This window comes from Rhinatrema bivittatum, chromosome 14 (genome assembly GCF_901001135.1).
Source record: "Rhinatrema bivittatum chromosome 14, aRhiBiv1.1, whole genome shotgun sequence".
Taxonomy (NCBI): domain Eukaryota; kingdom Metazoa; phylum Chordata; class Amphibia; order Gymnophiona; family Rhinatrematidae; genus Rhinatrema; species Rhinatrema bivittatum.
The window spans coordinates 40,770,238-40,784,214 of record NC_042628.1 but is presented as its reverse complement, the minus strand read 5'-3'; the positions used below and the strand labels follow the sequence as shown (position 1 = coordinate 40,784,214).

The 13,977-nt window shown below is 43.8% G+C and overlaps 1 protein-coding gene across 1 annotated transcript in view; it reads left to right on the top strand.

The window, feature by feature from the left end:
- Positions 1 to 594: 594 nt before the first annotated feature.
- The window catches only part of RAB40C (RAB40C, member RAS oncogene family), a 141,100-nt gene continuing 127,717 nt past the window's right edge, over positions 595 to 13,977 (top strand). Inside the window, exons 1-2 of the mRNA XM_029576618.1 lie at positions 595 to 849; positions 1,285 to 1,612. Coding sequence (XP_029432478.1) covers positions 1,459 to 1,612 — 154 coding nt within the window. The 5' untranslated portion in view covers positions 595 to 849; positions 1,285 to 1,458. The remainder of the gene's footprint in view (positions 850 to 1,284; positions 1,613 to 13,977) is intronic.

Below are 13,977 nucleotides of genomic sequence, written 5' to 3'. Positions count from 1 at the left end.
AGGAAAGTGATTATGCAGGGGGGAGAAAGAGAAATAAAAGCGAAGTGATTATGACAGGGGGATGGGAGAGAGAGAAGGGAAGGAAAAGTAATTATGCCAGGGGGTGCGATGAGAGGGAATGGAAGATGATCATGCCATTGGGGGAGGGGGAAAGAGAGGGAATAGGATTGTGCAGGATTGTGAGAAGAGAAGGAAAGGAAGAGTGTTTATGTCAAATGAGTGGGCGGTGAGGGAAGGGAAGGTGATTAGGCTGGGAGTGGATAGCGAGGGAAGGGAAGGTGATTATGCCAGGGGTGGGTAGAGAGGGAAGGAAAGGTGACTATGTTAAGAAGGCGGAAAGAATAGGAGGTGATGGCGCGCCAGTGCCACAATGAAGTGAATCCAATGTGCCACGACACACAAAGGTTAGGAATCCCAGCTGGAACGGCGCAGCCTAACCTTACATCACTGCTCCTGACGGATGGGGTGAGGAATCGAGCTCTACCCTGAGAGCTTAAATCATTTGCGCTCGGCGTTTCCCGTTTTCTATTGGTCGAGGCTTCGAGCCACAATAAAGGGGAGGAGACAAAACGACCCGACTGATTAACGGCCACCGTAACCAATCGGAAAGGCAGCTGACCGGCAGCAGCGAATCAGAAGGCGGTTGCCGTGGCGCTGCCTGGAGACTGGCCTATGCTGCAGCCTCGGTGTCAGGGTGCCGGGGATCGAGGAGCTGGAGGCGGTCGTGGCACGGGCAGGCTGGGTCTTATTCACCGGAGGTTGCGGCGAGATCTGGGCAGGGCAGCGCCGACCTTTCTCCGGCGGGGATCGGCTGGGCTTCCCCGCCTGGGAGCCCCTCTGACAAGAAGGGTAAGTGAGGCCGCGGGGGCCAGGGGGCCTGCAGCACAAGCACCGCTGTGCTTCCTGGAGATTAGCCTTCTGCGCTAGCGCTGCGGCCGGGCCCGGGGCTCCTGCTTCCGACCCTTTTGTGCTGGTTCCCTCGGTGCTCTGCCGCTGGTGGCTCGGACTCTTTCTTGCGAGCTGAGAGCAGGGTCCCCAACCGCTTCCTTTCCCCCCGGAAACACGGTGGGAAGGCCCGGAGCAGGAGGCTACCTAGATTTGCGCTCGCTGGCCTTTTCACGTGTTTGCAGGAACGACTGTTTTGGTAAATTTTGTCATGCTCTTTGTTGTTTGTTTTTTGTTGTTGTTGTTGTTTTTTAAGACGTAATGTTTTGTTACTTTCGTGGGTTAAAAAAAATGTACCTGAAAGATTTTACAACTATTTTTTTTTTTGTTTTGTTTTAGGATCGCTAAGAGATTTTGTGTTGGGACGAGATGGAAGGGAGAAAAGCGAGATACCCATAACGATCCTTTCTTGCTCCCTCCTCCGAAGACTAAACCTCGGCTCCGGACGCTGGGCTTTGTGGCTCTGCCCTGCTCTGGCTGCCTCTTTAGTATGTGGATTACACCCCTTTGCTAATGAGAGGGAGAATGGGCACCCAGGGCAGCCCTGTCAAGAGCTACGATTATCTGCTCAAGTTCTTGCTGGTTGGAGACAGCGATGTTGGGAAAGGAGAGATTCTGGAGAGCCTGCAGGATGGCGCATCGGAGTCCCCATATGCTTATAGTAACGGTAAGAAAGTCAAGGGGAGCGCTTTCACAGCATGACATGCCATGTTAAGGTCATATTTAGGGAATATGCCCTTTGGTCGAACCGTGCGTGAGATCGTGCAGAAGCCTTTAGATCCTCATTTAATGAGTTTCTCCCATTTATTTATTTCTGCTGTACTGGTTACAGATACTTTCAAAAACAGCCCTTTGGCATTCAGTAATCGCGTTTACAAAGAAGCCAGGTCTCAAAGCCACGTTCAAATGTTGTTTTTTTTTAGCTGTTTAGATTATAATAATGTTACCACACTAAAGATTTATAGGAACTGCATTAGTCTTCAAAGGTGTTTTTCCACTGTATACCTAGAACTTTTTTCTTGCCCATGATTAATTTTCTAAATGCCAGTATTTGACCTAGTCTAAGAGTCATGAATTGGTTTTATTGTCTTTCTGTCTGTATCCTTTGGCAGCTGATAAAATTTCACTCTCATTAGTGACGTTCTAAGTAGCATGGCGCTTTCCAGACTCTTTCTGTAACAAAACTAACCTTTTTTTCTGCTGCTCATGGCCCTAGGGGCTGGATGGGAGCAGGTGCATTCATCCTCACCATCTTGGCCTGGTGCAGGAGCAGTTGGTGTTGCAGGGATGGGGAGGAGGGGGCCTGGGGTGAGGGAATTAGAGGACAAAAGAAAGAATGCATCGGGTTTGATATTCTAGGCGTGCACTTAATTTAAATCATTCATACGGTTTTTTTCTTGCTAAGAGGATGCAAGCAATACTGTTCATAAATGTATATTTAGCCAAAAACAAAGAAGGTAGCCTAGGTCACTAGGCAGATGAAGGGAGGAAGAGTGGGGGGAATGATGTGTTGGACTGATAAGAAGACTGACAGGGAGACAGCAGGATCAGGCCTGGTAATGGGTGAAGAAATCCAAGTCTGTATTCGATTAGCACAAAAATAACGTATTCTCCCCCCCCCCCCCCTTCTTTTCCCCTTCGTACCACTGTTGTGATCTGTATTTCATATATCCTACTTTGCCAGCTCATTCTGTTCTGACCTGGTGAAAAAAAGCAGTCTTCAAGAGTTAGTCAAAAAAATGGATGAAGTTAGTGCAATAAATAGGTATCGCCTAATTTTTTTTCTGTTGACCTTTTATTTCCATGTATTCAAGTGGGCTAACTGGGCAGCTCCAGTGTTTTATCTTAGTTGTCTTGACACCTTCATCTTTCCGTAATGTATAACTTCAGATTATAACACCTTCCTCCTCATTTTAAATATTTTGCTGTTTCACCTTTTTGTATAAACCTGGTTAATGCACCCTGTAAGTACTGATACATAATGTAGTGCTTGATAGTTACCTAAATACCCATAATACTGTGCAACCTCAATTTCAGGTGAGTGAAACTGCATGTGTTTACATTAACTCTGAATCCTTTTGAAGTTAAGAGCAAACACTTCTGTGCATATTGTGGCAGTCTGTGCTAGCAATATGGATGGTTCATAAACCATCTCCAAATTCCTTTTTTATTTTATGTAACCAATTCTTTCAGAATTACAAAACACCATACAAGGGTAGCCCTATATAGATTGCCACCTCTTACTTCTGGGACTGAGCAACAGGAAAAAGATCTCTCCATTAGTATCTGCCAGGTATTTCCAAACAGACCATTGGGCTGACCCAGTATGGCATTTCTTATGTTCTTATTGTTACATACAGAAATTGCATATGTACTCTTGTCATATTAATGGGGAGTCGATGGCTTGAGTCTGTGGTGTTAGTGCTGCTGTTTCTCATGTAGTGATGAGAAGTTAAGTACCTGTACAAGGTTCACCATTTTATTAGGGACAGATGAGCCAGGACTGACTCACACTCTTATTTCATGCATTCTGTGGACTTGTTTCCCTGTTTTTCTTAGGTAATAACATGTTCATTAGTGTCTCACAATGTTCTAAATCTGTGTGCTAAATCTCTGTTGGCTAAGTGCATCGGATCAAACTTCAGTGCAATTTCTTTCAGCATTAGTTAAATTAGTATACACTCTACCAGAGTTAGGCAGACGAGGCCCTTGTGTTCAAATTTTAGTTCTTACAGTGTTTTGTTTGTGACATCTCTTGCAACCCTGTTAGATAGCTTAAGACAAGAGCCCTTTATGTAATGGCTGTGATTTCTCCAAGCACCAAATAATGAATGTAAATGATTTTGCAGTGTTTGCAGTAGTGTTCAGCCATTCTGTTTTGAACTTGCCTGAGCTGTAGTAAAGTCGGGGAGCCATCACACATTAATATTTTTAAGATTAACAGAAGAGAATGTGTGTGTGGCTCTTATAAGTCTCAGAGGACAAGTTATATGACAAATCATGTCTTTTAATAGCTTTTATAAACATGCAAGAAAAAGAAAAACAGGATGTTCAGCTTGGAGAAGAGACGGCTGAGGGGGGATATGATTGAGGTCTTTAAGATCATGAGAGGTCTTGAACGAGTAGATGTGACTCGGTTATTTACACTTTCGAATAATAGAAGGACTAGGGGGCATTCCATGAAGTTAGCAAGTAGCACATTTAAGACTAATTTTAGAAATTTCTTTTTCACTCAACGGACAATAAAGCTCTGGAATTTGTTGCCAGAGGATGTGGTTAGTGCAGTTAGTGTAGCTGGGTTCAAAAAATGTTTGGATAAGTTCTTGGAGGAGAAGTCCATTAACGGTTATTAATAAAGTTAACTTAGGGAATAGCCACTGCTATTAATTGCATCAGTAGTATGGGATCATCTTAGTGTTTGGGTAATTGCCAGGTTCTTGTGGCCTGGTTTTGGCCTCTGTTGGAAACAGGATGCGGTGCTTGATGGACCCGTGGTCTGACCCAGCATGGCAAGTTCTTATGTTCTTATGCAGAACAGCCCGGAGAATGGATCTAGAAACAGCTTTCTGACTTCACTACTTTCCAAGTACAAAACTGCAGAAAATAGTCTGTACTTTCAGAGGGGCCTCTGATCTGCAAACGTCAGCATGACTCTTCTCTTGTTTTTCCTAACCTTCTGTGAGAGCCATCCGTATTGTAGTGGATGTCATAGAGAACTTGCTCAGATGCAGCTACGTCAGGATATCTCTACATCCACAAATGGCCTCTTTCACTACAGCATAACCATCACATATTGTACTTTATCACTATATGATTCTAGAATTCATGTGAAACCATGGAAACATCTCTCAAGTCAGTTATTTCTGTATTTCTTGGCCTTGCTCTGTCCACTTTCTTTACTTGCCCACATGGTTTTGAATGTTTTGTTGCCTTTGTATTTTTCTCCTCTGCCACTGCTGGTTTGTCTGCCTCATTAGTCCTGGGGTGGGGGTAACTAGCATTGGTCACTTGTTCCAAATAACTGAGTATTTTCAGTATCTCATCACACCTTTTTACAATTCTTGATGCTTTCTAAACAGTCTGAGGCTGAATACTGTTAGTGTAGAGAAAAATGATACAGGAATATGGAGTCTTGTAACATAGTAAATGATGGCACAAAGACCCAAATGGCTTCTAGTCTAGGGTTTTAGATTACTCCCTTGCCTTCTGTTTAGGGTTGTAACTGCTGCAGGTTACTGCAGAGCTTTATTATCATCTTAGGGATCCTTTGTGTTTGTATTGACAAAGTAGCAATAAAGAGGGAACTAACGATTAAAAGAAACTACATTCAAAATGATGTTTTGAAACATTTTTTTTATTTGTTTCTATAAGCAGATGTTAATATGTTCAGTTTGCTAATAACATCTGTTACTTTCAGTTCAGGAAACTGTTGCAAGATTTCTAATCTGTCTACATATCAATAGATTAGTGTCGGTGGTGAAGATGAAGTGCTATGGTGCAGTAGGGTTGATCTTGCATTATCTGTCACAAGGTAGTCAGTGGACCTCTGTGAATGGAAGATTGGGTTGCCCAGCCCCTCCTGACACGTGATGGAATTGAATTGCAAAAATGTAAAGGAATTTTAAGAGATGTGCATTTGTCTGACCCATTTTACAAACCTTGCGCATAGATACACAAGTACCAATGTGCAAATATCTTCATCAAGTAAAAAAAAAAAAAGGGGGGCAGAATAGGGGCGGGTCATGGTGTTTTGGGGGCGGGGCAAGAGATGCGAATGTGATGCATATCCAGTTAATTTCTGTGTATGTCTGAATAAAACTATTTTTAGCCACATATGAAGTGCTTGAAGGGGTCTGGGTAAATTGAGGTATTGCATACTAAAAAACCAGGGCGGTCTTGATGACTTAGATTATAGACTGGGCAAACTGGTGGACTACCTGCTTAAACTGGTCATTTTCTTCACATGCACATCTTATAAAATTTCCTCACTTGTGCATATAAATACCAACAATTCCCATCTGTTTGCAATGCTTACAATTAAGAGCCCACATACATGGGCAAGGCGTATTTTATGATATATGCGCATACTTGCGCACAGGATATAAGATGGCAGCATGGATGGGCACCCATGCGCTCATTTTAAAGTTTGCTGTTTTAGGTTGTACTTATGTTTTGTGCTGTGCAAATCACAAACTGAATAGTGAATTGAAGCCGTCTAGTGCTTTTGAGATTCAACAGAACCTTCTGTGTTTTGAACAGGGAGCAAGTGAGAGGTAGCAGAGCTAAGAGGCCGGTGCCTGCATGGTCTGTCTTGAATGGTCATGCTTTTGTGCAGCAGCACCTGCCATCCGCACAGCAGGAGGTGCATCTGGCCCAGGGATCAGCCTGATGTTAGCAGGGTAAAAAATATATAAGGACTGACTGGCTTGTCCTACCAGTTGTTAACTTTTTTTTTTTTTTTTATACCAAAGCTTTTTGAGATTTGCAGTCTTCCAATAATCAGAAACACCTAAAGGAGCATTTTGCATTGGAGCTGATGGGGATTTTTATTTTAATAAGTGTTTCTTTCTTCATCGGGAATCTGCCCCTGCTGTGATGTACACACTTAGTTTATTATTATAAATTGTTACCGTACTATGATGGCACATGACTAATTTGTAATCTATACCACCCATATTTTTCATTATTGTGCCCTTCTGTAAACCGTGGTGATGGTTATCTAACTTAACGACGGTATAGAAAAGTTTTTAAATTAAATTACCATAAAGATCAAGTATAAAAATACTTAATGTAATTTGTTTAGTTCATTGCTGCAGTGTAGTAGATGACAGGAAATGATTCTTGTGAATACACACTCTTCCTTGGATTGCTCGTGTTAGTCTCTTATTGTCTAGAGCATCAGAGACCATAGTTACTCCTGGAAAGGGGGTGGGGGCAAAGGGAGAAACTCTGATGGCAGAATGACAAATTCATCTGAGAGAGAGGTGAGGACCCTAAATGCTGTTTCCTGCTCAGGAAATGGCCACAGCTGAATGTAATTATGTAAGACAGCACCCAGTAGCATCCTCTTAAGTAAACATATGTATGGGAGGCTGCTTTTTTTTTTTTTTTTTTTTTATTGTGTAAGAGTGCTATTTATCAAATATGCATGCACACAGGGCATACTGATGTCCTATAAAGCTTCTATGAAATATACTGAATTTTTTTTTAATCATTCTTGATTAATCGCATATTATACAATTATAACCTGTGATCAGGGGCGGATTGGCCTATCGGGGGATCGGGCATCCCCCGGTGGGCCGGTTGCACTAGTCACATGGTCTGCCAAGCGTGGCCGTGACAGAGCCGAGCTCTGCAGACCACATGGTATCTCCTGGGCTGGCCTGGGCGGCGAATCCCCGGGCCGGTCTTCATCGGGAATCCGCCACTGCTGTGATGTACAATAAAAAAGACTAACCTGATATGCTAAAATCAAACAGAATATAGTAAATCAAATATAAAAACTCAAACAATAACATAATTACAAATAATTAAACAAACAACTAATACCCAAATAAAAGCATCAAAAGGATAAAAGTTAAAAAAACAACAACAATGGAGCAAATAACAATTGTGATATAAAAGGCAAGCCAAAACCAGAACAAATAGCAAGATGGTAATAACTGAGCAAACTTTGAAATAAAAAGAGTAACAAAGAAAATGAATAGGTAAAACATAGGAAGAACAGGCTGAGCATGGTCAAATTACAAGATGGTAAGAATTGAGAAGCAGCATAATCTTTAAAAGATAATCAATAAAATGTAGAGTTGAGAATAAAGCAATAAAGTGCAAGCAAAAAATCCCATAACTATCACATGGTCTAATTTCCTCACAGAAACAAGAGGAAGCCTTGATTATACGAAAAGGCTTGCAGAAAAAAGTCTCTTCAAGGCTTTTCTAAATTTGAAATAATCTTTCTCTAAGCTTGGAGTCAAAGGCTCAGAGCAAGGTAAGAAAAGCTGACTTCTCTGGTTCTCTGAAACCTGATATTCCTTGGGGAAGGCAAAACCAATAAACCTTGCTGAGAAGACTGAAGTAGCCACCCGGTGAGGAACTGTGAGGCTTGAAAGGTATGAAGGGGATCCCCAGTGCAAGGCCTTTTTTAAATTTACAAGTAGTGAGGTGGACTGTCCTGCAGCTAAGTTTCTCAAAGCTTGTGGTGAAACTGTCCACTGCTATTCGATAACACCCAGGAGTGCTGCAGGACTAATCGGCCTGGGAGTCCTGTCTGCTTAGTTCAGTGTTATGCCATATACACGGTCCATGGTCTGTGATTGTATTTCATTGCTATGTACACGGAAGGGAGTATACCCTGAACTTTTGAAATGCAAATAATTTCAAGAGATGAGCATAAAGCAGAGAGAGACTTCTGTGTTTGAATGCACTTTACTGCAAGTGAAATTTCAGGTATTCACATAGCAAATTGACTTGACCCTTAAGTAGTTCCGTCACTGCAGTACTGACGTGTTCTATGCAAACCATTCCATCAGATTTCATGACCACTTGAGATACGAGCAGGGACACAAACACATACGCTTTTGAAAGATACCACCTTTATGAAAACTGGTGCAGTGGCTCCATTTGGGCCAATCCTGGAAATACATAGTAGTATGGTATAGCAATAGTTTGCACTGGTTTGTCATTGCAGCAGCGAATTATTTATAAAATTGGGATGATAACATTTAAGCTAATTAACTCTTTGGTCTATTGCTCTCTTAAGTCTACGAACCATCTCGACAGTTAAGATCCTCTCCATGGGGACTACTTGATGTGCCCTCAGTCAGAGCTGCTCTCCTTACAGTGACAAGAGAAGCCACCTATTCGGTGGCAGCGCCTGCTCTTTGGAACACCTTTACCGATGGAACTCAGAGCGTCCGCATGTATAAAGACGTTTCAACTCCTCCTGAAAAGCTTTATGTTAAAACCAGCGTTTGGATAAAAACATTGATCTTGGTCCTCCTGTAAAATGCGTCTGCTCCGGGTATTATGATTTTGTTTTTGTAGTAACTATGTTGGGTTTTTTTTTTTACTTTATTAATTTTCTACAATGATTACATCACAAAACTTTTTAGAAATATGTATCACAATCTTAAAAGCAACAACTAAACCACAATTAAGTCCAATATGATTATTTTTGTTCTACACATAACATAATTGGGGGAGAATACCAAGAAAAGCAACATACTATCTCATCTAAACCCAATCAACTTCTTGGGTTTTAATTCGATACAAATAATAGGAGGAAGGAGCAGTTACTTTATTTTAATGACCTTTTTCTCTCCCAATTCTCAGCTTTTGTGGACCCAGCCCATTTAGAAACATTCCTAATAGATAAAACCTAGCTGAGAATTTAGTAAATATGTTTTTTGATTTTATTTATATGTTACTTTTGTGAATGTACATAACTTAGGCCATCAGTGTTAGGCGATCAATAAATTTTAATAAATGAAATGACATATAGATGGTATCGGTCCCACTATAAAGAAACTTCTTTTCACTTCAAATAGAACCAAAACAAACCAACTTAAGATGCAGGAACATATATTCTGCTACCTAGCCCAATATTCAGAGCCCCCAGAGTTTAAAGCTTTGGGCTTAGGGGCATCAGTTAATTCCTATGAGCATCCTGCAATGGACACCTTAGTTTGTGCTCTAAGAGGGCTCCAGGGGCGCATACAATAGATCCAATCCATACAGTCGTGTGTGAGGTTTAGTTTTCAAGATGTTTTGGAGGGGGGGAGAAGGAGGTCCCAGCAATTCTGGCTCCATGCCCATTTGCAACTACTCAAGGATTCCCCCCCCCCCCCCCCCCTTCTTTTTAATAGACCATCCTGCTCCATTCTACCCAGTCTGGTTATGAGGCTGGGAGCCATATACCCAGGGCTCCTTCCAAAACCTTATTTCATGGGCTTTAAATCTGACCACCTCTCCCCCCATTCCAGAGATCGTGCATCCTGCCTCCGCAGCATTTCCAGCCCTAGCCAACCTGGGAGCGGAAAGTTCAAGCTGGGAATGGACCTGAGCCTAGGCGGAAAATTAAATATCTGTAAATAATGGCAACGGTTAGCACTGCCACGGAGCTGTCAGGCTGGCCCTTATCTGATTTTTATTCACTATTGATGTTAGCTAGGACACATACTTAACCTTTTATGTCACTGTGAGCCTTATGGAGGTCTAACCTGTTAAACTAAATTCAAACATGCTCTTATTCTTAAGTGCCGGGGTGGGAGTTGGGAAGAGTTTGAATCTCCATGATCTATGTGGTCTTTTACTGCCCCTCTCTGCCCTATCGGTCATTCCTCTTTCCAGACCCAGGCCTTGGCCCAGTGGTCATCGCTACTGCTCCCAGAACCTGGGTGCTGCTGTTCTTTCCAGCCCCGTACCTCCAGTACTCCTCCCTCACAAGGAGGAGGGGAAGGGACCGCCTTCACAGGCTTTTGGCAGTGAGTGGAGGGAGGCGCAGTGGGGTTTTGTGAGCCTCAGCAGTGGCAGGGAGTGGGCCGAGAGAGGAGAGGTAGGGAGGGAGCTAGAGAGGGAAACAAAAGTTGATTGAGGGGAAGAGGAGTACCAGAATAGGGTTGGAAGGAGGGCCGGGGTTGAGTGAAGCGGGGGGAGGAGGAGAGCATAAAGTGGAAGGAGAGGGAAAGAGTGCGTGCATGCACACATGGATGGGGGGGGGCGGGGACAAATTGGAGTGTGCCACATGGAAAGAGTGGTCCCACCCACAGCACTGACCCTTCATCCACCTCACCAGCGGCCGATACAATACAGTGTGCCGGAGCTCACAGTTAACCCACCATTGGACGCGCGTTTTTGACGCGCTAGCATTACCCCTTATTCAGTAAGGGGCAGAAAACACGCGTCCCCCCCCGTCCCCCCCCCCCCCGAACCTAATAGCGCCCGCGTGATTCAGAAAACAAAGTGTGCAGCCAAGCCGCACATTTTGCTTTCAGAAATTAGCACCTACCTTCGGGCACCGGGAAAGTGCACAGAAAAGCAGTAAAAACTGCTTTTCTGTGCACCCTCCGACTTAATAGGCGATATTAAATTGGAGGTCCTGAAAGTTTTGAAAAGTTTAAAAAAAAAAAAAAAATTTGAAGTCTGCCTGCGGCTGTTGGGTCGAGAACCGACGCCAGCAAAATTGAGCGTCGGCTGTCAAACCTGCTGACAGCAGCCGCTCCGGTCCAAAAGGAGGCGCTAGGGACGCGCTAGTATCCCTAGGGCCTCCTTTTACCGCTAGGCCTCATTTGAATAGAGAATCGCGCACACAGGCGAGTGGCCTGTGCGCGCGCCGGACTTTACTGTATCGGCCCGCATGTTTGTGAAGGAGAGGGCTGCTAAGTGGAAGAGTGCAAGGGGGAAAGCATGTTCATGCACACGCTCACACCCCGAGCCTGTGCCCCCACTCACCACACCATGACATATTCAGTCTCCTCCCCCCCCCCCCCAACAGCATTCCACACACAGATAAACAGGGGGACAAAGTGCCCCCTCTTATACAAACCACGAAACCCCCCCTGACACGCAAACTCACCATGAACCATCGAGGGGGCAGGAGCAGACGACACAGTGGAGGATGTAATGGGGAAGTGGACAAAGTATACACTGTGTACATCCATCTCTCTCTCTCTCACATACATAAAAGTGAAGAGAGGGGGATAAAGGGAAAGAGTTCCCCCAGCCATGCTCACTCGCCCCTCTTCTCCTTCCCCCATCATTACCCACATACCAGGGGAAGGGGAATGCCACAAAGAGAGTGCAAGGGGGAAAGTACCCCAGCCATATTCGCCCCCCTCTACAGCCCATCCACACACTTCATCCCAGTGGTGGGTGAAGTGGGCAGGGGTGCAGCCTCTAGTAATGAAAACATTAAAAAAATAGGATAGGATAGATGATCCCAAAGTACAGACAGGTCAAGATGAAAGGACCACTTTCCAGCCAGGGTGGATTCTGTGGTTACCAGGACTGCTGAAGCATTTAGAGGAAACCACAGTAGTTAGCATTAAACCCACATCGGTGGCCATGATAGAAGTCGTACCCTGTGTCAGGGCTGGAAAAATCCCAGGTTGCCTGGGTACCTAGAATTAGGAGCCTGATGGCCATCCATCCTTACCCTGACAGGAGCTGCCACCATGGGCCTGGGCCAGAAAGGGGTGAGGGAGAAGAGGGGCTGAAGGGAGAATGGGGTCAAATTAAAAGAAAAAAAAAATGAGTGAGATGAAAAGAATAAAAATACTGGTTGGAGGGAAAGGCACATGGTGCTTGCTCACCCTGAAATTCATTTTTCCCCTTCAGTCGCCACTGAGGCGTTTTCGTTGCTAATGGAGAATTCCCTTAATGTGTGGGGGTTTGCTACAGGGGCCACCAGCCTCGGGTGCACCACTATTTTGAGACTTTGGAGAGCTGTTGAAATAAAAAATGGGTGCACAGGGATCCTTGACTTTATATGCCGAGTGCTGGAGCCTTTATTGGTTACCATGAAAAGTGGTGGAGAATTTTTTTTTTTTTTTGCACAACATAAACATTGACAATTATTTGACTGTGCCACATACCCTGTCAGGAAGCTGGGCCTCTTCTGCTACAGTACTGGACTTGCTGCAGAAATGTTCTCTTTAACTTTGAGAACATCTCTGTTGCTTTCCTGGAAAGCAGGCGGAATTGGCTTCACTGTTGTACTGTTCTTGTTCTTCTTCTCCGCTTTGAGTCTCGTTGCGGAGCCCTAAGCCCAATGACCCCAGATCAAGCCTCAATTGAGCTCCACTGAACACGGAAGCCCGTTTTGACGCAGTAAGTTCCCAGATACATAGAGAGAGTATCCAGCTAAGACAAAAGGAGAATAAAGAACAGGAAAAGCCTCTAGCATTGGGGCTCTTGGTTGCCACACAAACAGTTTTGTTTTTTTTTTTTCTTATTTTAGAAGAGACGGTTTACCACCGGTTTCTCTCTGAAACATGAGACCAAACAGATTTCGTGGTGCATGCAATCAATGAAGTAATTCATGCGCTGCTCTCTCATTTTATTGTTGTAGGTAGAAATAATGAAGTACCAATTCTTCAGTATGCATTTGTTATTTGGTATGGAATTCAGGGTGAGTGTTACGTGTTTTTCTCATTGAATGCTTACAAAAAGAGTTCATTGAAATACACAGGAAGGAGCTGAAACCCGATGAAATGTTCTTTATTTTAAGGAGTTCCACTGTCTTCCGTCTTGCCATGGAAATTAATTGAGCCATCACTTGGTAAGTAACAGGAGACCAGGATACTTGTCTAAACGCTCTCATAATGAATGGAGGACACTGGGGATTAGGACGTTCTCTGATCATTTGGAGCACAGAAGTTCTGACATGTTGGCATTCACATTTTATAGCAGAGGGAGATGATTTATAAAGTTTAGCGATGCATGGTAAGGCTGAGAACCTGCCCATGCGTGCTCTATTTCTTGCGTTTAGCAGTATTTTCAGGAGATAAATGTCACAGAATGGCATGGAGGGAAATTTTGGTGGTTTTGCAAGAAGTGCAGGTCACTGTGACTCACTCTGTGTTCTCTAGTCTTTGGTGCATGGTAACAGTCACACTGTGATTTGTTGTCCTTTATTTTCCAGTCATGGAAGAAATGTGCACGTTGTGTGGTTGACACTTAAGTGTTTTCAGGCAATGTCAAAGCAAGGAGGTGCAATGCTTGGGTGGTTTAGTTCTTGGTCTGGATGAGTTGGTAGGAGGGCAGTAGCACGTTCCCAGAATGTCATCGATGAGGTATATTGTTGAGGTTTGGATTGAATGATATCTCGATGATGGTGAGGAAACATGTAAACTGCCTTTACATTCCCCTGCAAATATATTTTGGCAGAATGTTCACCAGAACCTTGGGACTCGTGCTTGTTTTCAGTGATCTCTGTGAGGCCTATCATCTTATTCAGTCACGTATCTCATAATTTTGTTTATGAGCTGCCAGGCCAAGCTCGAGCACAATATTCTGCCACTGAGTAAAGCAATG